The sequence below is a fragment of the Mustelus asterias genome, unplaced genomic scaffold, assembly GCF_964213995.1.
Source record: "Mustelus asterias unplaced genomic scaffold, sMusAst1.hap1.1 HAP1_SCAFFOLD_863, whole genome shotgun sequence".
In the NCBI taxonomy this organism is placed as follows: domain Eukaryota; kingdom Metazoa; phylum Chordata; class Chondrichthyes; order Carcharhiniformes; family Triakidae; genus Mustelus; species Mustelus asterias.
In genome coordinates, this window is record NW_027590809.1 from 99965 (window position 1) to 124643 (window position 24679).

The 24679-nt window shown below is 52.3% G+C and overlaps 1 protein-coding gene across 2 annotated transcripts; it reads right to left on the reverse strand.

Annotated features, from left to right (window-relative positions):
• Positions 1-281: 281 nt before the first annotated feature.
• On the reverse strand, positions 282-19607 carry LOC144487546 (transmembrane protein 205-like). 2 transcript variants are annotated; one of them, XR_013496427.1, is made up of 5 exons: positions 19526-19607; positions 11316-11434; positions 9299-9462; positions 2250-8532; positions 2133-2190 (listed from the first exon to the last, which is right to left on the reverse strand). XR_013496427.1 is itself a non-coding variant. In XM_078205628.1 (4 exons), the coding sequence occupies exons 2-4, from the start codon at positions 11413-11415 to the stop codon at positions 8230-8232; spliced, it is 567 nt and encodes a 188-aa protein (XP_078061754.1). In that variant the 5' UTR covers positions 11416-11434; positions 19526-19607; the 3' UTR covers positions 282-8229. The 2 variants fall into 2 exon arrangements, 1 of the variants encoding a protein (XP_078061754.1); XM_078205628.1 differs by having other exon boundaries at positions 282-8532.
• Positions 19608-24679: the final 5072 nt, after the last annotated feature.

Here is a 24679-nt window from a genome sequence, read left to right on the forward strand (position 1 = left end):
GGATGATAATACAATAGAGAGAGATGATCTTGGTTCTAAAGATCGAGATGTGGAATCAGTTGGGATAGAGATAAGAAACAGCAATGGTAAATCGCTTGTTCGCTTGCATAGGCCTCCCTAACACTGTAGGACAGGGTATACAGGAAGAAATCATGAGGACGTATAAGAAAGGCATTGCAGTTATCATGGGTGGTTTTAATCTGCATATATGACCTGATAGAAGTCTACAAGATTATGAGGGGTGTTGTGGGAAATTTACCACTTCGGAGTCAGACTTGGAGGTTCAACAAAACAGTTTTATTTCCGAGACAAAGCTTTGGGAGAAAGCACTGGTACTCCGCAGTACTTGGCAGCTACCTTCTCAATTACACAATAGTAGTTGACCATCTTTATACCTTTTAGACAATAGGCAGTACGGACATTAGCCGTTAACACATCGTTACAAGTTGAGTAGACCGATACGGACATCGATAGTTAACACATCGTTACAAGCAAACAGGTACGGACATGGACAGTTAATATATCATTGTCCATAGAATGGATACATTTATGCAGTTATGTCCTCTATCAACGACTGGTTTTGATATATACATTCAGTGGCTGATCTTGTTACATTTATGCATTTATGTCCCCATCAGTGGCTGACCTTATTATCAGACTCATTGTTCTGGGTCTGCTCTTACCTAAAGTGCCTCAAGCTCTGACCAGTTTCCTGCAGCAATTCAGATACTGCAGGTTTTAACTCTGTAACTGTCTGCGCCTCTTAATGTCCCTTCCCAGAGTCCATTTTGTGTGCCAGGTAACCATTTTGTGTCCATCACTTTAATTTCACCATAACAAGGGGCATGGACAGAGTGGATAGTCAGAAGCTTTTTCCCAGGGTGGAAGAGTCAATTACTAGGGGATATAGCTTTAAGGTGCGAGGGGCAAGGTTTAAAAGAGATGTACGAGGCAAGCTTTTTACACAGAGGGTGGTGGGTGCCTGGAACTCGCTGCCGGGGGAGGTAGTGGAAGCAGATATGATAGTGACTTTTAAGGGGTATTTGGACAAATACATGAAAAGGATGGGAATAGAGGGATATGGTCCCTGGAAGGGGAGGGTTTTTAGTTCAGACAGGCAGCATGGTCGGTGCAGGCTTGGAGAGCCAAAGGGCTGTTCCTGTGCTGTAATTTTTTGTTTTTGTTCTAAGTACCAGAGTTATTGAGCTGAACAATACAGATGGTAAACCTTGGGCTGCTTGACAGGAAAGCTTTTAAACAGTGGAGTCTGAACCTGATAAAAGCATGGATGAGTTTCAGTAGAATGGCAGGAATAGAAACAGCAATGTTGTGGGATATGTGACCTTTCTGATGGAGAGTGTATGGGAGTAAAAACTTAATTGAGAGAAACATTCAGCAGCAATAACATATAAAAGGAAATGGACAAGGATCAGGGGAGGTTGGAGATGGTGCAGTGTTTTCCGAGGAAGGGGGTTGAGGGTGATTTTTTTGGGGGAGGAGTTGATGAACAGTTTGTTTGGAATATGCAGCTTACTACTTTTAACCAGGTTTATTCTTCGCAGCGAACACCAACTCATATTTATACAGCCTGTTTAATATAGAAAACTAATTCCATTGGTATTCACCAAGATGTGACCAGAGAGAAATGGTTCAGAAAACAAAAGGGGACAGATCAGTTGTGATGTAGAATCTCTCTTCAGATACCACACTCCAGAAAGGACATTGGTGACCATGGATTTCTGTGATTGGTTCTTGTTTATCCTTGGCAAGGTACAGCAGTGGTTAGCCCTCATCTTGTGCGAGTTATGGAACTACTACAGATAAATATAATGTGCCTGAAATTCTTACACACAAGGTTTGTCCAACATTGATAACTGAAACCACAAACATAAACGCAGTGAATGACTCCTACACACTTATTGACTCAATGTACACTGTTCATATGCAGCTCCCTGCCTGAGCAGAACATCTGAGGAATACTGTATACAAGCAGTTCTCACCCCCTTCAACCTCACTGAATCCCCTCTCAAACCCATCCTCCCCCACTTTCACCACACCCCCTCACCCAACCCTCACTGAATCCCCTCAAACCCACCCTTTCTCCCTCCCCCACTTTTACCACAACCCCGCACCCAACCCTCACGTCTCCTCACTCAATCCAACCCTCACTGAATCCCCACTCAAACCCACCTCAACATTCCCCCTCCCCCAACCCTCATTGAATCCCCTTTCAACCCCACCCTCACCACCAAAACTTTCCTATTACTCCTCCCCACACTAATGGCGGCACAGTTGCTAGCACTGCTGCCTCACAGCGCCAGGGACCCAGGTTCGATTCCCTGGATTCCCAGCTTGGGTCACTGTCCGTGTGGAGTCTGCACGTTCTCCCCGTGTCTGCGTGGGTTTCCTCCAGGTGATCCGGTTTCCTCCCACAGTCTGAAAGACGTGCTGGTTAGGCACACTGACTTGAACAGGTGCTGGAGTGTGACGAATAGGGGAATATCACAGTAACTTCATTGCAGTGTTAATGTAAGCCTTACTTGTGACTAATGAATAAACTTTAAACTTTGACTCTAACTCCACCCTATTACTTTGTCTTCATGTGTGATGTCCCCTAACATATATAACGAATAGTTTGGACAAGCAGCAGCAAATATGTTTCATTTCTCTGCCCTAACACACTGGCTCTGAGATCAGTTATAGTCACAGCACTCTCCCTGACTGACAGCAGACTGATCAGGCATTTTCTTCCTCAGCCACTGTCTAAAGCCATTCTGAAAGTCTGGAAATAGCTCCGAAATGTAAAAGGCTGTGACTGCACCATCTGTGACCGAGCTGCACTGCTGCTACTGTGCAGGAACAAAATAAAAGGTGCTCTTGTGAAATGTGATGGCTTCGGGTTTTTCAATGAGTACATTTAATGCACAGTTGTTAAGATCACACCAGTGGGAAGGGGGAGAGGTGAGAATGGAATGTTTCAAGTTTTCTCGTAAGAGCAAAAAGGTAAAAGCATTTCAACAAGAAATCAGTGACTCTCACCGACACTTGGCAGGCTTGAAGGTAACTTGGAAACTGCAATATCTGAACATATCATCCAATCTCTTCCTTTAGACAGGAAGATCAGACAGGCAGATCAGATTTACAGAATCCATTTTCTAAGTCAACATGTACATCATTGCTCATTCGGTCTCAAGTTAGACCTAAGGCACTTACATTCCTTATAGTTGTACTGGTTCAGAGATGCCATTGTGCCTCCGATGGATTTTTATGGAAGGTTATAGTATATTATCAATGTGCTGCATTCATATAGAATCATAGAATCCCTACAGTGCAGAAGGAGGCCATTTGGCCCATCAAGTCTGTACCGACCACAATCCCACCCAGGCCCTATTCCCGTAACCCCACATATTTGCCCTGCTAACCCCCCTGACACTAGGGTAAATTTAGCATGGCCAATCAACCTACCCCGCACATCTTTGGACTGTGGGGGGAAACGGGAGCACTCAGAGGAAACCCATGCAGACACGGGGAGAATGTGCAAACTGTACACAGTGACCCAAGGCTGGAATTGAACCTAGGTCCCTGCTGCTGTGAGGCAACAGTGCTAACCACTGTGCCACCCTCCGAGAGTACTAAGCAGTGACTCTCCCAAAGGACACTCAGTCACATCAGAAAGTCACTTCAATGTTGCTGTTTCTGTGGTTTTCTTCTCTGTCATGTGGAGGTTGGCAGACTCCCTCTGATAACATTAACCCTCCGGATATTCTTCTGACTGGATCCAGTCAGTCACAGACTATCTGACATATCTGACAGCTGATCCCATTCAGTCATTCCCCAAAGTTCAAACATGCACCCACTTACACCATTTCCAGCACGGCTCCCCAGATTCAGAAGGAACACACTGGCTAATTATCCTCCCTCTACCTATTTAAGATGAACCGAATAGCTGCCGGTTATAATCTGCTATCAGCAGCAACATCCACACAGCTCATGGCTAGAATATGAGATTTTCCTCCGTTTCCTCCTAACTGCTCAGAGACAAGACTCTATCTTTAAAAAAGCATGCCAGCTTTTATTTAAAAGGATATATTTCTTCCTACCCTTTATCCTGAATCCAAATTCCATGGGTGGGGATCCCTGGAGGTATAGGCTGAGGACTTTCTTACTGTTTACAGCTTGAGACAATAGATGGTAAACAGCACGGTGGCACAGTGTTTAGCACTGCTGCCTCGCATTGCCAGGGACCCTGGTTCGATTCCTGGCTTGGGTCACTGTGTGGAGTTTGCACGTTCTCCAAAGATGTGCGGGTTAGGTGGATCGGCTATGCTAAATTGCCCCTTAGTGTCAGGGAGATTAGCAGTGTAAATAAGTGGGGTTATGGGGATAGGGCCTGAGTGGGATTGTTGTCGGTGCAGACTTGATGGGCCGAATGGCCTCCTTCTGCACTGTAGGGATTCTGTGACTCCAGCTCAGGGTGACCGGGGATAAAGGAGTCACTCTGGCTGCCTGCCTGTCTGGAATAATCACACCCATATGCAGCAGTGCTAGAAAGGGACACACAGTGCCCAGTGATACTCTCAAGGGCACTGCAGGGCACACACTGTGTGATTAACATGGTTAATATTATGGTCCCGTTTCTCTTGGTTTGATTAGATGTTGTGCTGAGATTATTCCCCGAGGTTTCGTTTTTAGCTCAGTGACATTGTGGCAGTTCAGTGTCACCTTTATTAATTGAACGACATTGGCCACATTCACCTGGAACATTAACTCCCAACAAATTCAGAAGAAAACAAATGGAAATACTCAGCCAATCTGGCAGCATCTATGGAGAGCGACAGGTTAAATGTTTCAGCTGTGATATTTCAACTGAACCGGGAAAGTTAGGAAGCCCATTGTTTTAATATGGAAATGGGAAGGGTGGATAAAAGGTCAGAAGACAGGAGACATTTAATAAGAAAACGGCTGGTGGTGACGGGTAAAAGGGAGTGTTAATGGGACAAATTTAGATATAAAAGATGTTTCCAGAGGAGAACAGAAAATGCTGAAAAATCTCAGCAGGTCTGACAGCATCTGTATGAAGGAGAAAATAGCTTGTGTGGCTTTTGCTACCAAATAAACCTGTTGGACTTTAACCTGGTGTTGTTAAACTTCTTACGGAGAAAATAGAGCCAATGTTTCGACTCTGGATGACCCTTCGTCAAAGCTACGAGCAAAGGAAATCAGAAGAAATTTATGCTGGGGAGAAGGGGTTGTAATTGGACAAAGGAAATGAAAGGATGTGATTGCACTGGAGTGGGTGCAGAGGAGATTCACCAGGATGCTGCCTGGAATGGAACATTTGAGTTATGAAGAGAGGTTGGATAGGCTTGGGTTGTTTTCTCTGGAGCAGAGAAGACTGAGGAGCGACCTGATCGAGGTGTACAAGATTATGAGGGACATGGACAAAGTGAATAAGGAGCAGCTGTTTCTCTTAGTTGAAGGGTCAGTTGAGAGGGGACACAACTTTAAAGTGAGGGGTGGGAGGTTTAGGGGGGATTTGAGGAAAAGCGTTTTTTACCCAGAGGGTGGTGACGGTCTGGGATGCGCTGCCTGGGAGGGTGGTGGAGGCGGGATACCTCACATCCTTTAAAAACTACTTGGATGAGTACTTGGCTCACTCAAGGCAATGGGCCGCGTGCTGGCAGGTGGGATTAGGTGGGCAGGTCAGGGCCTTTCATGCATCGGTGCAGACGCAATGGGCCGAAGGGCCTCTTCTGCACTGTAGTATTCTGTGATTCTGTAAATGATGATGAGGAAGGCTGAGAAGGGTGCCAAGGGTGTCCATTAAGTGATCAAAGTATGTGAATGGCTGGACAGAGGTACAGATGCTTCAGGGATTGCCTGAAGGATGTGGCAGTTGCCCTGGTGGGGAGGGGGGGTGAGAATGGAGAATGTGGCAACATAAATCTCTTCTGATTTTCTTTGCTCTTAGCTCTGACAAAGGGTCATCCAGACTCGAAATGTTGGCTCCATTCTCTCTCCACAGATGTTGTCACATCTGCTGAGATTTTCCAGCATATTCTGTTTTTGTTTCAGATTCTAGCATCCGCAGTATTTTGCTTTGATCTTGATATTTCCAGAGGAGGTGTGAATGGCAGTGTAACGAATAGCTCCTGTAACGTGTCTAAGCGAACTTGTTCCTCCAGTTTGTGTTGGGTTTCACTGGGATAGCAGCTGAGCTCAGGGATTTCAGTGTGAGTGAGGTGGAGAATTAAAGTGACTGGAAGCTTCCCACTGGTGAACGGTGGGAAGCTTTTTCCCAGGTCGGAGGTGACGATCACGAGGGGTCACGGGCTCAAGGTGAGAGGGGCGAGGTATAACTCAGATATCAGAGGGACGTTTTTACACAGAGAGTGGTGGGGGCCTGGAATGCGCTGCCAAGTAGGGTGGTGGAGGCAGACACGCTGGCATCGTTTAAGACTTACATGGATAGTCGCATGAGCAGCCTGGGAATGGAGGGATACAAACGATTGGTCTAGTTGGACCAATGAGCGGCACAGGCTTCGAGGGCCGAAGGGCCTGTTTCCTGTGCTGTACTGTTCTTTGCTCAGCATCATGCTGTGGATTGGTATTCCATGGACTGATTACCCAGTCTGTGCTTGGTCTCACCACTATAGAGGCTGCATTGTAAGCACTTTACAATCTTCTGGACTCGACACCAAGTTCAACCATTTCAGATTGAAATCTCTGCTCTTTCTCATGATTCTTTTGCCTGAATCTTGTTCTTCTGGTCAGATTGTAGCTCATTATCCTGCTGTTTATGCGCAATTGTATTGTTTTACACTATGACAACACTGCGAGCGACAGAGTGGGCAGTGGTAAAGATCAAACTGTTATTAAAGACAGTGGTTCGATGGGGCACAGGGATGAAATGGAGCTGGGGATCAGGATGGGGAGCAGAGGTTCTGATCCACTTGGTGCAGGCCAGAAGCTGCAGGGAGGCCACACCCCGACTGCCCTCCGTCTGCGGGGCTCAGAAACTGGGTGAATGGCTTCAGGATCCAAAAAAGATCCAATCAGCACGGTGTCTCTGCAAACTGTCTCGTAAAAATGTCACCATTGGTCATCTGCACACATGCAGACAAGTGCGCATGAACAGATGGGTATCGGCGGCCATCTTGTGTTGACAGGAGACACAGCAAACGCTGCCATTCACACCTTCTCTGCACACAGCTTTTGCTTCTTTACTTGTCCCATCGTCAGTCCCTTTGGCCTGACCTCAACAACTCTTCCGACTGCTGCCTGCCGCTCTATCCCAGACCTGGCTTTTATCCACCCTCCCCCATTCCTCCTACGTTAAAATTATGACATTTCTAACATTCCTCACTCTGAAACATTAATTCTCTCCCCACATGCTGCCCAATCTGCTCAGCATTTCCAGCATTTCCTGTTTATATTTCAGGTTCTCAGAATCTGCAGTACGTTGCTGTTAGATAAGGAAAAGGTACCTTCCTGTATCCAACCCAATAGCATTTGATGACAAATTAATTTGTTTGTGCAAGTGGGGGAGCATTATTAGAATATACATCTTTTCCAATGTTATTAAGCAATTCCATGTATGAGCGAGTAGGAGTAAAGCTCTCTTTGCACATCTCCAGTCATGTGCATTAACTGCACCTTCATTGGGATGTACCCCATGTTTTTCATTGTCTGCACTGACCATCCTTGTACGCTTCATGGTAATGTTTCTCAGTCTCAGGGCAGCAGAGTGATACATCACCACCTGGTGCTGATCTCTGTCAGATCCTGATTCTAAACTGAAGCTGGTGAATCGAGATACACTTCAAATAGAAGAAAGCTGGAATTGCAAAACAAGGCACAGTTAATATTCCCAAGAGAAGGCTGCAATGCCAGGGGCATAACCATTGCGTCGTGTGATTCAACACAATATTGACCGGGGTCTTGTGCAGGGGACTTGCACTGTTAAACTCAGCTCATGTCACACCTTTACCACAGAGTCTCTGACTTGGTCTGGGCGCCAGAGCTCGAAGGGCAATGGGGAAAGCCAGTGCTCCTCACAGATAAAAGCTTTCTGAAGCTGGACTGTTTCCTGTTGATCAACAGTGATTAGCATCATTCGAGCACAATGATCAAAATGGAGATAGCACACAAGAAATCACAATATCCAGAGTATTGCAAAATCCCTAAAGAAATATTGTGGCAGACTCAGAGGGAGATAACAGAGATTTTCTAGAATGTCTTCAGATTGGTTGCAGTGTAGAACAGATTCAGTCCATTACAGAAAACACAAATCAGGTTACACAGCACGGAGAGGACATGGTACTTGACAAACCGTCGCCGCAGTTTCTGATATTTAGGGTCCTTCTTCTTCAGCTTCTTGTAGAGTTCCCGGTTGGTTCCAAACCCCACCTCCTGTCCCAAGTGGTGCTCTTTCTCGATCTCGTGCATCTCCAACATAATCTCTGTGGTGGTTTGACCAAACCACTGGGCATTAAACGCAGAGAGGATCACGCAGACAAAAAACGATGTTATCTGTGAGAAAACAGTGGGCAAGTAAGATCAATGAGATTACTCTGGAATATCCCCAAGCACGGTCTGTTTCCCTGGACCCACTCAGCTCCTGCAGACGACAACATAGACTCTTGTCCCAAGAGTTCACCTTTGCTGCCTTTCATTAGCCAAAGCGGCTGCCTCTAACACAGCCGGGACATCTCTGAGACATCCTGCTGCGATTGGGAACTCTGTCGTGTGAGGAGACTGAACTATCTCCATTCAGGTGGCATCTCAGACCAGAGTTCCAACTCACTGGCCCTTCCCACAGTGTTCTTTCTCCACTACAGTTGATGTATTGGTCAGCAAACTCCCCTTGTATTGTGTTTACTACATTGCTAAAGTTAGTGAACCGCATAAAATGTCCCCCACCCTCTCCCCTCTCTGTGTTAACTTAGCCAATCTCAGCAGGGGTAATGGATGAGAACACCATAACTGACCTCAACATTCCTGGACATTGGGGGAGGGAAGAGGGGGTCATTTGGAATCTCACTCTTGTTCACTTCCCAGTGATTTCTGCTGGGAATTAAACAAGGGTAATAAAGGAGGGCCCCTTCAGTTGTGAGATAATCATTATCTACTAGCACATGAGGAAAGGTCAGATATATAACTGTGGAATATCACTGCAGTAACAGTCAAAGTCTTTGGGTGAACAGGAGACACAACTGGGAGAACAAAACTCTTTTTGAAGTCACTGCATGCTGACCCGAGGTTACGACATTAGTTGTGTATGTTGTTTGTGAGTTACCTGAATGGCTTCATCATTGTTGAGCAACTCGTGTGGGTGATACAAGGCATAAATAGCCAGGTTGAGGAATGAGCCTCCCAGGACAGAGTAGAAATAGTAAGGAAACAAGCTGCTTTGAACTAAGCCGAAAGAATGTCTGCTAATGCTGTTAATCAGCACAAAACCTGCGGAGAAAGAACAGTTTTAAGGCCTTTAAGTTCTGATCTTATCTCACGGACAAAAATTCAAACTTGTCAATGGTAAATTTAGAACTGATGTCAAGAAAATCTTTGTTATACAGAAAGCAATGAACACTTTGTACACACTTCCAACAGAGCGCTAGAGGGGAAAATCTGGAATCATTTAAACAACAACTGGGTACTGCCGGGCATGGGGGGCAGGGAACAGTATCTTTCCAGATGGGCAGAACAGCCCCGGTCACCTGTAATCAGCTAGAGAATCTCCCTCGCATTCCCTTCCCCACCATCAACAAATTAACTCTTCCAATCACAGAATAACGGCCGAATCCGTGTCACACAAATTGACATTTTATTATTTATGAAATTATTTTACTTCCTCCTTTTACACATTATTTAATGGCATGTAATATTTTTTAAAAACCATACTCTTTCTGACGAAGGGTCACTCAGACTCGAAACTCAGCTGTTCGGAGCTGCTTGGGTCTACATTGGCTACATTACATGCTCAGACCAATGCAGTCGGGACCAGGAACTCTGGGGCTTTCGGTAACTCGAATCTGGGAAAGCCATCAGCAAACCACAAACCAAAAACCTGTAGACCATTAAAATTCTGCAAATGTTGCACATTCAGCTGGTGCGATTATGTCAATATTCAATGGTGAAACTGTACCTGTAAAGGTTTACAATGGAAATGTAAGTAATTGCTGTAATAATGTTGTTGCAGATTCTGGCCAGCAGCAGACTCGACTTTGCAAAACCTTGGATAAAATTAACCTCAATATCTTGCAACTACCCATGTCATACACAATTAAAAACACACTATAGAGTCTAAGCTTTCCTAGCTCCCAGGCTAGGTTGACCTTTCTATAGGATTCTATTTTGTATATCTCCCCCCCCCCCCCCGCGAGTGAGTCACTAGTTATTGTGCTCCACTTACAGCTGCTTCAAGGGTTTCCAGGAGGGAGCAGGAAAGGGGTATCGACTCCAGAATTATTTAAAATATAGATAAAAGCAAAATACTGCGGATGCTGGAATCTGAAACAAAAACAGAAAACGCTGTAAAATCTCAGCAGGTCTGACAGCATCTGTGGAGAGAGAATAGAGTAAGAAGTTTCACAACACCAGGTTAAAGTCCAACAGGTTTATTTGGTAGCAAAAGCCACACTTGTGTGGCTTTTGCTACCAAATAAACCTGTTGGACTTTAACCTGGTGTTGTTAAACTTCTTACTGTGTTTACCCCAGTCCAACACCGGCATCTCCACATTGAGAGAGAATAGAGCCAATGTTTCGAGTCTGGGTGACCCTTCGTCAGAAAGAGTATGTTTTTTTAAAAATATAACATGCCATTAAATAATGTGTAAAAGAAGGAAGTAAAATGATTTCATGAATAAAAATAGTCAATTTGCGTGAGGCGGATTCAACCGTTAATCTGTGGTTGAAAGATTTAATTTGTTGGTCATAGAATCCCTACAGTGCAGGAGGCAGCCAATCGGCCCATCTAGTTTGTACCAACCACAATCCCACCCGGTTCCTATCCTGTAACCCCACATATTTACCTTGCTAACCCCCCTGACACTAGGGGCAATTTAGCATGGCCAGTCCACCTGACCCGCACATCTTTGGACTGGGAGAGGAAACCGGGTCACCCGGAGGAAACCCACGCAGACACGGGGAGAATGTGCAAACTCCACACAGACAGTGACCTGAGGCCAGAATTGAACCCGGGTCCCTGGCGCTGTGAGGCAGCAGTGCTAACCTGACATGGTTCTGAACGCAATCTTTAAAAAACTTGTGAGCTGATTAACTCTTGTACAGCTGGCTCATTCCCGCATCTTACCCGATATGAACGATACCCATATCTGCATGCCCCAGGAGGTAGACAGGATCATCAGGTGGGCTGCTTTGACCAGAGCAGTAGGTTCCCCTTCTGTCGGCATTCTGGACTCTTGTCAGACTCTGCTTTATTGAAATAAAGAAAAGTTAAGGCAGCCAAAGTATTTTCCTTATCCCAGTTTTCACCTCTCCTGAGACATGAAATCTTGGTTTTGGGGGGGGGGGGGATGGAAATGAGGTGAGGGGGGTGGATGGAAATGGAGAGGGGGGGGGAGGGTGGAGGCAGTGGTTCTTGGAACTGACACCCCTCTGGTACTGAGTCCAAGTGAAAAACAAGTTGAGACATTCCCGATCCAAGCTGACAAGACAGGGCTCTCACCTCCTGTCTTGGGCTTGATCTACATGATCCAAGCTGAAAGGAGTAGGCTTTGCTCCTCCTCCAAGGCTTGATCTCATTTACATCTTAGCCAAAATGCCGCTTTTAAAAATTGCTTCAAATGAAGTTAAAATGTAACCTAATGACCTCAACCAAGCACAGCATGTCGATACTACACTTGATCTTAGCCAAAAGGCCTTTTATTCATATAAAAAATACCTTGGCAATATTTTGTGGAGCAGCAGGGAGTTATCCCTGGTGATCTGAGTCGTATTTATCTCTGAAGCAATGTCACAGAAATAGATGATCTGCTAATGATCACAATTCTGTGCATTAATTAGTTATCACATGTCCTACATTGAACAGTGAACTTGGAAAGAGTGCTTAGTTGGTTGTGAAACTCTTTGGGTTGTTCTGAGCTCCTAACAGGTGCTACATAAATGCAAGTCACGTTGAGGGATTGACTGTAAACAACACATAAAGAAACAGAACCTAACATTTAGAAAACAGAAGGGTGGCACGGTGGCACAGTGGTTAGCACTGCTGCCTCACAGCGCCAGGGACCCGGGTTCAATTCCAGCCTTGGGTGACTGTCTGTGCGGAGTTTGCACCTTCTCCTCGTGTCTGCGTGGGTTTCCTCCGGGTGCTCCGGTTTCCTCCCACACTCCAAAGATGAGTGGGTTAGGTTGATTGGCCATGCTAAATTGCCCCTTAGTGTCAGGGGGACTAGTGGGGTTAATATGTGGGGTTACAGGGATAGAGATGGGTGGGATTGTGGATGGTGCCGACTCGATGGGCCGAATGGCCTCTTTCGGCACAGCAGGGATTCTATGATTCGATAATAATGTGACAAATGGGAGGAATAGGTCACACGGCCGCTCAAGCCTGCTCTGCTCTGCCATTCAGCACCTCTACGTCTCTGCCCTATTTTTCATTTATTCTTTCATGGGATGTGGGTGTTGATGGCTGGGCCAGTATTTATTGTCCATCCATAATTACCCTTGAACTGAGTGGCTTGCTGGGCCATTTCAGAGGGCAGTTAAGACTTGACCACATTGCTGTGGCTCTGGAGTCACATGTCGGCCAGACCAGATAAAGACGGCAGTTTTCCTTCCCTAAAGGACATTAGTGACCCAGATGGATTTTTCCGACAATCGATGACAGTTTAATGCTCACTGTCACTAAGGCTAGCTTTATAGTCCAGATTTATTAATTGAATTTAAATTGCACCAGCTACTGTGGAGGGATTTGAACTCGGGTTCCCAGAACATTCGCCTGGGACGGCTCTGGGTGTCTAGTCCAAACATTAACATCACTCCCCCCACTCCCATATCTGTGGTTCTTTTTGTGTCTACCCTCTGTTTTAAAGAAGCTGTGTGATTATTCACATCTCACTGGGGCAGTGAATTTGAAAGATTCACAATTTCCTCATTATCAGTCCTAATCGAGCAACTCCCTACACAAGAACAGAACTAGGAGCAGGAGCTGCAATTCAGTCCCTCGAACCTGCTCCACCATTCAATACAATCATGGCTGATCTCATCTACACCTTCCTGCCCATTCACTATAGCCTTACACCCCTCTACTAATTAAATACCTATCCATCACCTCAAATTTATTTAGTATTCCGGCGTCCACTGCACTCTGGGGTGGACAATTCACACTCTTTGGGTGAAGTAAGTCCTCCTCATTTGTGTTTTAAATCTGCCACCTAGAACTATAGCCTTTCGTTCTGAAACTATGACCCCCCCTACCTCTCGACTCTCCAACCAAGGGGGACACAGAAACCCATTCTTTATCTACTGTCTGGCTTCCTTAGTAAGAAGTCTCACAACACCAGGTTAAAGTCCAACAGGTTTATTTGGTAGCAAAAGCCACTAGCTTTCGGAGCGCTGCTCCTTCGTCAGGTGAGTGGGGGTTCTGTTCACAAACAGGGCATATAAAGACACAAACTCAATTTACAAAATAATGGTTGGAATGCGAGTCTTTACAGGTAATCAAGTCTTAAAGGTACAGACAATGTGAGTGGAGAGAGGGTTAAGCACAGGTTAAAGAGATGTGTATTGTCTCCAGCCGGGACAGTTAGTGAGGTTTTGCAAGCCCAGGCAAGTCGTGGGGGTTACTGATAGTGTGACATGAACCCAAGATCCCGGTTGAGGCCGTCCTCATGTGTGCGGAACTTGGCTCTCAGTCTCTGCTCAGCGACTCTGCGTTGTCGTGTGTCGTGAAGGCCATCACGCTTAACGCTCTCTCCACTCACATTGTCTGTACCTTTGAGACCTGTAAAAACTCGCATTCCTGTTTGTGAACAGAACTCCCACTCACCTGACGAAGGGGCAGTGCTCCGAAAGTTCGTGGCTTTTGCTACCAAATAAACCTGTTGGACTTTAACCTGGTGTTGTGAGACTTCTTACTGTGTTTACTCCAGTCCAACGCCGGCATCTCCACATCATGGCTTCCTTACTCCAGATTATATTTGGGCTGCTAGTATTCACATGCCTTGTGAAAAATGGTCTGCACTGTGCATTTTCCCCCTACTCGTGCTCCAATTATATTCCAAACTGTCTGCAAATACAGATGGGAGACATAGGATAAGTGTCCCCCCCAACCCCGCTCCTCTGGGGATACTGGCTGCTGTATTTGGAAATATCCTGCCCTTGATATCAAAGTCATCTCCAGGTAATGGCAGGTGGCATGTGTGGCACCGAGTGAGTGTGGAGAAGAGGTCTCTGTCCCTCCCAAACAATAACCAACAGGAGTGAATATTAAAGATGGTTAATTACATCATCAATCTCACCATTATTGACATCACAGCCAGCCCAGCAGCTCCTGAACCGATAGCAGTGTCGAGATGGGGGGGGGAGGTATGGGGATTGTACAAACTGTTATATTGTCAAGTGATGCTGTGCTGTTCTGTGTGGGAATGCCATCCAGTGTTTCTGTGAGGACTGTTCAGAGAGCTGCCTGACAACAACCCTTTCCTCTCTCATCTCCACTTTCTCTGACTGTAAGCTGAGAATTCTGTCAGCGCCTCTGATGAAAAGTGAAATGTTAACTCTGTTTCCCTCCACAGACACAGACTGAGCTGCAGTTTCTGTCCTGATTTCCAGCTTCCACAGTATTTAACCACGTGACTGATAGTTCAGACTGGCAAGTCTGACTGTTTGCGTGAATAATGCGAGCTGTCTATAGTGAGATGTTAATGATAGCACAGCGATGATATTCGCGATTAATCTTTGTTTTATTGTTTAAAGCCAGTGACGGAGAGTGAGGTTTGGAGTGGGTGGGGTCAGTGGGGAGGAGGGGACAGCGTGGGGGGGAGGGGGGGGACAGCGTGGGGGGAGGGGGGGGACAGCGTGGGGGGGAGGGGGGACAGCGTGGGGGGGAGGGGGGGACAGCGTGGGGGGGAGGGGGGGACAGCGTGGGGGGGAGGGGGGGACAGCGTGGGGGGGGAGGGGGGGACAGCGTGGGGGGGGAGGGGGGGACAGCGTGGGGGGGGAGGGAGGGACAGCGTGGGGGGGGAGGGGGGGACAGCGTGGGGGGGAGGGGGGGACAGCGTGGGGGGGGAGGGGGGGACAGCGTGGGGGGGGAGGGGGGGACAGCGTGGGGGGGGAGGGGGGGACAGCGTGGGGGGGGAGGGGGGGACAGCGTGGGGGGGGAGGGGGGGACAGCGTGGGGGGGGAGGGGGGGACAGCGTGGGGGGGGGAGGGGGGGACAGCGTGGGGGGGGAGGGGGGGACAGCGTGGGGGGGGGAGGGGGGGACAGCGTGGGGGGGGAGGGGGGGACAGCGTGGGGGGGGGAGGGGGGGACAGCGTGTGGGGGGGAGGGGGGGACAGCGTGGGGGGGAGGGGGGGACAGCGTGGGGGGGAGGGGGGGACAGCGTTGGGGGGGGGAGGGGACAGCAGGGGGGGGGAGGGGACAGCAGGGGGGGGGGGAGGGGGGGACAGCGTGGGGGGGGGAGGGGGGGACAGCGTGGGGGGGGGGGACAGCGTGGGGGGGGAGGGGGGGACAGCGTGGGGGGGGAGGGGGGGACAGCGTGGGGGGGACAGCGTGGGGGGGGAGGGGGGGAGAGCGTGGGGGGGGGAGGGGGGGACAGCGTGGGGGGGGGAGGGGGGGACAGCGTGGGGGGGGGAGGGGGGACAGCGTGGGGGGGGAGGGGGGACAGCGTGGGGGGGGGAGGGGGGACAGCGTGGGGGGGGAGGGGGGACAGCGTGGGGGGGGGGGGGAGGGGGGGACAGCGTGGGGGGAGGGGGGGACAGCGTGGGGGGAGGGGGGGACAGCGTGGGGGGGGGAGGGGACAGCGGGGGGGGGGGGAGGGGACAGCGGGGGGGGGGGAGGAGGGGACAGCGGGGGGGGGAGGGGACAGCGTGGGGGGGGGGAGGGGACAGCGTGGGGGGGCAGGGTACAGCGTGGGGGGGGGAGGGTACAGCGTGGGGGGGCAGGGTACAGCGTGGGGGGGCAGGGTACAGCGTGGGGGGGCAGGGTACAGCGTGGGGGGGCAGGGTACAGCGTGGGGGGGCAGGGTACAGCGTGGGGGGGCAGGGTACAGCGTGGGGGGGCAGGGTACAGCGTGGGGGGGCAGGGTACAGCGTGGGGGGGCAGGGTACAGCGTGGGGGGGCAGGGTACAGCGTGGGGGGGCAGGGTACAGCGTGGGGGGGCAGGGTACAGCGTGGGGGGGCAGGGTACAGCGTGGGGGGGCAGGGTACAGCGTGGGGGGGCAGGGTACAGCGTGGGGGGGCAGGGTACAGCGTGGGGGGGGAGGGGACAGCGTGGGGGGGGAGGGGACAGCGTGGGGGGGGAGGGGACAGCGTGGGGGGGGAGGGGACAGCGTGGGGGGGGAGGGGACAGCGTGGGGGGGGAGGGGACAGCGTGGGGGGGGAGGGGACAGCGTGGGGGGGGAGGGGACAGCGTGGGGGGGGAGGGGACAGCGTGGGGGGGGGAGGGGACAGCGTGGGGGGGGGAGGGGACAGCGTGGGGGGGGGAGGGGACAGCGTGGGGGGGGGAGGGGACAGCGTGGGGGGGGGAGGGGACAGCGTGGGGGGGGGAGGGGACAGCGTGGGGGGGGGAGGGGACAGCGTGGGGGGGGGAGGGGACAGCGTGGGGGGGGGAGGGGACAGCGTGGGGGGGGGAGGGGACAGCGTGGGGGGGGGAGGGGACAGCGTGGGGGGGGGAGGGTACAGCGTGGGGGGGGGAGGGTACAGCGTGGGGGGGGGAGGGTACAGCGTGGGGGGGGGAGGGTACAGCGTGGGGGGGGGAGGGTACAGCGTGGGGGGGGGAGGGTACAGCGTGGGGGGGGGAGGGTACAGCGTGGGGGGGGAGGGGAGAGCGTGGGGGGGGAGGGGAGAGCGTGGGGGGGGAGGGGAGAGCGTGGGGGGGGAGGGGAGAGCGTGGGGGGGGAGGGGAGAGCGTGGGGGGGGAGGGGAGAGCGTGGGGGGGGAGGGGAGAGCGTGGGGGGGGAGGGGAGAGCGTGGGGGGGGAGGGGAGAGCGTGGGGGGGGAGGGGAGAGCGTGGGGGGGGAGGGGAGAGCGTGGGGGGGGAGGGGAGAGCGTGGGGGGGGAGGGGAGAGCGTGGGGGGGGAGGGGAGAGCGTGGGGGGGGAGGGGAGAGCGTGGGGGGGGAGGGGAGAGCGTGGGGGGGGAGGGGAGAGCGTGGGGGGGGAGGGGAGAGCGTGGGGGGGGAGGGGAGAGCGTGGGGGGGGAGGGGAGAGCGTGGGGGGGGAGGGGAGAGCGTGGGGGGGGAGGGGAGAGCGTGGGGGGGGAGGGGAGAGCGTGGGGGGGGAGGGGAGAGCGTGGGGGGGGAGGGGAGAGCGTGGGGGGGGAGGGGAGAGCGTGGGGGGGGAGGGGAGAGCGTGGGGGGGGAGGGGAGAGCGTGGGGGGGGAGGGGAGAGCGTGGGGGGGGAGGGGAGAGCGTGGGGGGGGAGGGGAGAGCGTGGGGGGGGAGGGGAGAGCGTGGGGGGGGAGGGGAGAGCGTGGGGGGGGAGGGGAGAGCGTGGGGGGGGGAGGGGAGAGCGTGGGGGGGGAGGGGAGAGCGTGGGGGGGGAGGGGAGAGCGTGGGGGGGGAGGGGAGAGCGTGGGGGGGGAGGGGAGAGCGTGGGGGGGGAGGGGAGAGCGTGGGGGGGGAGGGGAGAGCGTGGGGGGGGAGGGGAGAGCGTGGGGGGGGAGGGGAGAGCGTGGGGGGGGAGGGGAGAGCGTGGGGGGGGAGGGGAGAGCGTGGGGGGGGAGGGGAGAGCGTGGGGGGGGAGGGGAGAGCGTGGGGGGGGAGGGGAGAGCGTGGGGGGGGAGGGGAGAGCGTGGGGGGGGAGGGGAGAGCGTGGGGGGGGAGGGGAGAGCGTGGGGGGGGAGGGGAGAGCGTGGGGGGGGAGGGGAGAGCGTGGGGGGGGAGGGGAGAGCGTGGGGGGGGAGGGGAGAGCGTGGGGGGGGAGGGGAGAGCGTGGGGGGGGAGGGGAGAGCGTGGGGGGGGAGGGGAGAGCGTGGGGGGGGAGGGGAGAGCGTGGGGGGGGAGGGGAGAGCGTGGGGGGGGAGGGGAGAGCGTGGGGGGGGAGGGGAGAGCGTGGGGGGGGAGGGGAGAGCGTGGGGGGGGAGGGGAGAGCGTGGGGGGGGAGGGGAGAGCGTGGGGGGGAGGGGAGAGCGTGGGGGGGGAGGGGAGAGCGTGGGGGGGGAGGGGAGAGCGTGGGGGGGGAGGGGAGAGCGTGGGGGGGGAGGGGAGAGCGTGGGGGGGGAGGGGAGAGCGTGGGGGGGGAGGGGAGAGCGTGGGGGGGGAGGGGAGAGCGTGGGGGGGGAGGGGAGAGCGTGGGGGGGGAGGGGAGAGCGTGGGGGGGGAGGGGAGAGCGTGGGGGGGGAGGGGAGAGCGTGGGGGGGGAGGGGAGAGCGTGGGGGGGGGAGGGGAGAGCGTGGGGGGGGAGGGGACAGCGTGGGGGGGGAGGGGACAGCGTGGGGGGGGGAGGGGACAGCGTGGGGGGGGAGGGGACAGCGTGGGGGGGGAGGGGACAGCGTGGGGGGGAGGGGACAGCGTGGGGGGGGGGGAGGGGACAACGTGGGGGGGGGGGAGGGGACAGCGTGGGGGGGAGGGGACAGCGTGGGGGGGGGGGAGGGGACAGCGTGGGGGGGGGAGGGGACAGCGTGGGGGGGGGAGGGGACAGCGTGGGGGGGGGAGGGGACAGCGTGGGGGGGGGAGGGGACAGCGTGGGGGGGGAGGGGACAGCGTGGGGGGGGAGGGGACAGCGTGGGGGGGGGAGGGGACAGCGTGGGGGGGGGAGGGGACAGCGTGGGGGGGGAGGGGACAGCGTGGGGGGGGAGGGGACAGCGTGGGGGGGGAGGGGACAGCGTGGGGGGGGAGGGGACAGCGTGGGGGGGGAGGGGACAGCGTGGGGGGGAGGGGACAGCGTGGGGGGGAGGGGACAGCGTGGGGGGGAGGGGACAGTGGGGGGGAGGGGACAGCGTGGGGGGGAGGGGACAGTGGGGGGGAGGGGACAGTGGGGGGGAGGGGACAGCGTGGGGGGGGAGGGGACAGGGGAGGTGACAGCGTGGGGGGGAGGGGACAGCGTGGGGGAGGGGACAGCGTGGGGGGGAGGGGACAGTGTGGGGGAGGGGACAGCGTGGGGGGGGGAGGTTAATGTGGGTGGGAGAGTGTCCAGGTTGGAGGCGGGGACAATAAATTAGGGGCGGGGACATAGATAAAGGGCGTGGTCCTTTTCTGCAGGGGCATTGGTCACGTGAGGCGCTCTCGCGCTGCAAGGCCGCGGGGCGGGAACTGAGGTTTATTGTGAGGAGGCGGCGCCCATTTTATTGTCCGAGAAACAAATCCCCCGTCGCGCGGAGCTGGAAGCTTCTGTCACTCACCCGCTGCCCCGGGTTAACAAGAGCGGTCCTCACACGGCATCGACATCGCGCTGATTGACACGGAGCATGCCCGGGAATAGAACCAATCAGAGTGAGGGGGCGAGGCTACACGGGGAACGGAACCAATCAGAGGGAGGGGGCGGGGTTGCTTCTTCCCGCCTGCAGCGCCGGTTTGAGTGTCAGGCCGGGCGCCCCGCCTCCGGGCCGCGCGCAGGCGCAGTTACGGAAGCGGATGTGTAACAAACCCAGCGGCGGTGAGGTCACGTGCCTGTGTTGGCTCAGGTTGAGTGTTGCTGCTGGAAAGCTGCAGCAGCAGGTAAGGCGGACAGGACAGGCTGGCACACTCAGAAACAATTGGAAATTTACAAGATAAATATCTGTTAGAGTTAGTTTATTATTGTCACGTATTGGGATACAGTGAAAAGTATTGTTTCCTGACAGAGCATACTGTTCATAGAGAAGGAAAGGAGACAGTGCAGAATGCAGTGTTACAGTCACAGCTAGGGTGTAGAGAAAGATCAATTTACTATAAGGTAGGTTCATTCAAAAGTCTGACAACAGCAGGGAAGAAGCTGTTCTTGAGTCAGTTGGTAGGTAACCTCAGACTTCTGTATCTTTTTCCCGAAGGAAGAAGGTGAGAGAATGTCCGGGGTGCGTGGGGTCCTTAATTATGCTGGCTGCTTTGCCGAGGCAGCGGGAAGTGTAGACAGAGTCAATGGATGGGAGACTGGTTTGCGTGAAGGACTGGGCTACATTCACAACCTTTTGTAGTTTCTTGTGATCTTGGGCAGAGCAGGAGCCTGACCAAGCTGTGATACAACCAGAAAGAATGCTTTCTATGGTGCATCTGTAAAAGTTGGTGAGAGTTGTAGTGGGCATGCCAAATTTTCTTAGTCTTCTGAGAAGGTGTTGGTGAGCTTTCTTAACTATAGTATCGGCATGGGGGGACCAGCACAGGTTGTTGGTGATCTGGACACCTAAAAACTTGAAGCTCTCGACCATTTCCACTTCATCCCCTTGGATGTAGACAGAGGCATTTTCTCCACTACACTTTCTGAAGTCGATGACTATCTCCTTCATTCTGTTGACATTGAGGGAGAGATTATTATCGTTGCACCAGATTCTCCATCTCTTTCCTGTACTCAGTCCTGTCATTGTTTGAGATCCTACTACGGTGGTGTCATCAGGAAAAAAATAGCTGGATTATATTCATACTGCAATTACTAAAACAGAATCAATACTTTTTAATTTGACGTTGGTTTAATTTTTGTCTGTTTTCATGACAGTAATTGATTTGTGAAGGATTGATGGTTATGATAAGGGAATTTCCAATTATTACACCATCCCGAGCTGGAGATAGACCAGTGCATCTTCAATTCTGCTGGAGTTAGGGCTAGGGTCTTGCACCACTGTGGGAGCACCTTCACACAAATGTAGCAGTTTAAGAAGGAGGCATCTTCTCTGGGCAAATGGTGATGGGCAATAAACGAGATCATGCCAGTATCCTCATATCCCACACATTCTTTTCTTTACAATCAGTGAGAACTAGTGATGGCACAGCGATTTGGAAACGGGCTAATCCGGAACCCAACTTCAAAGAAAGCCACAAGCCAACCCAACCAATTCGTCTTCAATGCAGCTTAATACAATGGAATTAATGATCAGCAATAAACTTCAGAAGCATCTGTACCGTAATGATCTAATAAACAGCAATCAACATGAGTGCAGAGATAATATCCAGCCTCGCGACGTCCATGGCAGCCCAGAGTTCAGTGAAAAACCCCTTGATGTGATGGTCCTACCATTCCAAAAAGCCCCTAAATCCAAAGCTGTGGGAATCCAGAGCAAGAGTTGAAAAATGACAAGATAGTGGCTAAGGCAGTACTTCCCAAACTATATTTCAACGTTTCATTTTAACATGTGAAAGTTTAAAATGTGAACCAAGACGCAACAAAATGAAACCAGCAATAAAACAGCATCATACAATTCCGTGTATATATGTTAAAGTTCATGAGTACGTCATGGCAATGACCATGGGGGAAGATGGCGAAGGCCATTGAGGACCTCGTCCAGCAGAACACCAACTTTCTGTCAGAGATGCACACCGATCTACACCATTACTGTAGCCAAGGCACCTCGCCCTTCACCCCATGGAGTCAGACCAGGGCCCTCAGACACCCAGAGGGAGGATGAGCAGCTGTTGGACACTCCTGGCATCTCCACTCCAAGTTTGTGAGAGTGTGGAACCCCCCTCGCCTGTGACTCCTTCAGCCTCGTCCCCTGAGACTGCAGAGCGAGCAACTGCCCCACAGCAGGAGGGTCAAGTCTCCAGAGAGTGCCTGTCGTCTCCAGAGAGTGCCCGCCGTCGCCAAGGTCACCCAAGACAACAGAGCAAAGTGGTGAGCAGACCACCTCCTCTGCTGCGGATCTGGGGGAGCATCTGGAGGAAATGATAGGGAATGAAAGATTAAGAAGTTGTATATTGTTGCATGGGAGGGATTGTTAAAATTGTGGTACTTGTGTAAATAGAGCCCAGTTGCCCTTTTCTGAGGGTCTGATGTGGTTTCTTTGTTCTGTAGTTCTCAGGCCTGTGTACCCCACACCCAACATCTTTCAGAGGATACCTCGGCCTGGGTCAAAATCTCCCAGAATCATGCATTTGCAGGAGGCAGAGGGATTTGCCAGGGCTCTTGTGAGCCATGTGCAAGCAGTCTCCGTGCACACTGGTCCTTTGCTTCCCAATTGCCCTAGCTTTTTAATTACTAAATACTGGCGATCCCCTTCAGTTATCCAGGTGAACTGACCTTCTCGGCCCGCCCCAGGAGACCCCCATGCAGCTTCTCAATATCACAACCACAGTGTATGGTTACTGTGACTCCCAGCGTTCAGTTAAATAACATTCCCGCTCTCCCCCCTCACCCTGCCATCACATAACCCTCACCCTCCCACTCTGCTGGCTCCCTCTCCCTCACCACCCCTTCCTATCGCTGATTACCCGAGTCTGCCCCCCCCCTCCTCCCCCCGTCCCCCCCATTCCTCCAATAAGACCATAAGACATAGGAGCAGAAATAGGCCACTCGGCCCATCGAGTCTGCTCCGCCATTCAATCATGGCTGATATTTTTCTCATCCCCATTCTCCTGCCTTTTCCCCATAACCTCTGATCCCCTTATTAATCAAGAACCTATCTATCTCTGCCTTAAAGACACTCAATGACCTGGCCTCCACAGCCTTCTGCGGCAAAGAGTTCCACAGATTCACCACTCTCGGGCTGAAGAAATTCCTCCTCATCTCTGTTTTAAAGGATCGAGCCTTTAGCCTGAGGTTGTGCCCTCTGGTTCTAGTTTTTCCTACTAGTGGAAACATTCTCTCCACGTCCACTCTATCCAGGCCTCGCAGTACCCTGTAAGTTTCAATAAGATCCCCCCTCATCCTTCTAAACTCCGAGTACAGACCCAGAGTCCTCAACTGTTCCTCATATGACAAGCTCTTCATTCCAGGGATCATTGTTGTAAACCTCCTCCAGACCCTTTCAAATCTTCCTTAGATACGGGGCCCAAAACTGTTCACAATACTCCAAATGGGGTCTGACCAGAGCCTTATACAGCCTCAGAAGTACATCCCTGCTCTTGTATTCTAGCCCTCTCAACATGAATGCTAACATTGTATTTGCCTTCCTAAACTGCCGACTGAACCTGCATGTTAACCTTAAGAGAATCTTGAACAAGGACTACCAAGTCCTTTGTGGTTATGATTTCCTGAGCATTTCTCCATTTAGAAAATAGTCTACGCCTCCATTCCTCCTAAAGTGCATAACCTCACATTTTTCCACATTGTATTCCATCTGCCACTTCTTTGCCCACTCTCCTAACCTGTCCAAATCCTTCTGCAGCCCTCCCCCTGCTTCCTCAATGCGACCTGTCCCTCTACGTATCTTTGTATCATTTGCAAACTTAGCAACAGTGCCTTCAGTTCCTTCCTCCAAATCGTTAATTTGGAAGACTCATCTAAACTACTCCCAGCACAGAGCATTGCTGCCTAACTGTACCTCCTGCAGCTTGAGGAACCAAACCCTGGGAGAAGCTTCTGGAAGATGTGAATCCTGGGAGGAGCTGCTGTGCTGGAAGATAGGTGATGCTGCACCCACCCATTGCTGCGTGTGATGTTCCACAGTCACTGAATCTCCATCCTAATCACTGGAGGCTCTCCCAGGCCACCTTCAGGTACGTTTGCACACTGATGTTCCAGATGTGCTGTGGACTGACGTTGAAAACCTGCTGGTGGTGGGTATGATTGGCGGGGGTGGGGGCCTTCCTCTGCCCCATGTTATGTTGCCTGACAACTGACTTTTTGTCTCCCGCTGCATTGCCGCACAAACCTGCCGGAGGGCAATGTCTGTAATTCCCACCCCCCCCCTGCGTCGAGCAGGATAGGGGCTGGGTTGCTGCCTGGGCCTCGGTGTGGGGTACAGTCCCAGAGGAGGGCGAGTTCAGGACCTCTTCACTGTCTCCACCACCCACAGTGCAACAACAGCTAGCCTCAGCGGTGGAGAAGAGGAGGTTCCTGTTAGAGGTGTTATTAAGATGGGAGAGGGAGAGTGCTGTGTAGCCAGTCGTGGAGTTCAAGATCGGAAACGTTACTGTTTCCATTTACATGGACATGTTGGAAGTTTGTGAAGTTTGTATATTATATCAAAAGCAGGAGAGACAGTCAATTGTGAAGAGACAATTGAACAGAATGCGTTAATAGGTGGAACCATATCAGACAACACAGATAAAGATGATCTATTACAAAGGAAGGGAAAGTTGCTGAAGTGTACTCTGTGACTGGGACTGAATTAATTAAGGATGAGTTTAAAAGAGACAGATTTGTGACAAAATGCACTCTGAATGAAAGGAGCAAGTCTGTATTGAATGGAGATGTCACCATGCGTGAGTGCACAGTCTCGCTCGAAAAAAAACTACAAAAACGTTGAAACTTGGTTAAGAGTAACCAGCTGCATTGTGATGTATTGATCGGATTCATCTCATTACATCCCTGCGTGTATGGGATGCTGAAGACACACATAAGTGATGTTCCAATTTTATCAATGGCTGGTTCTGTACGGCATGAAGTGGCCAATGATTGACTAAATTATTACAGCAAGTCCTTAGTG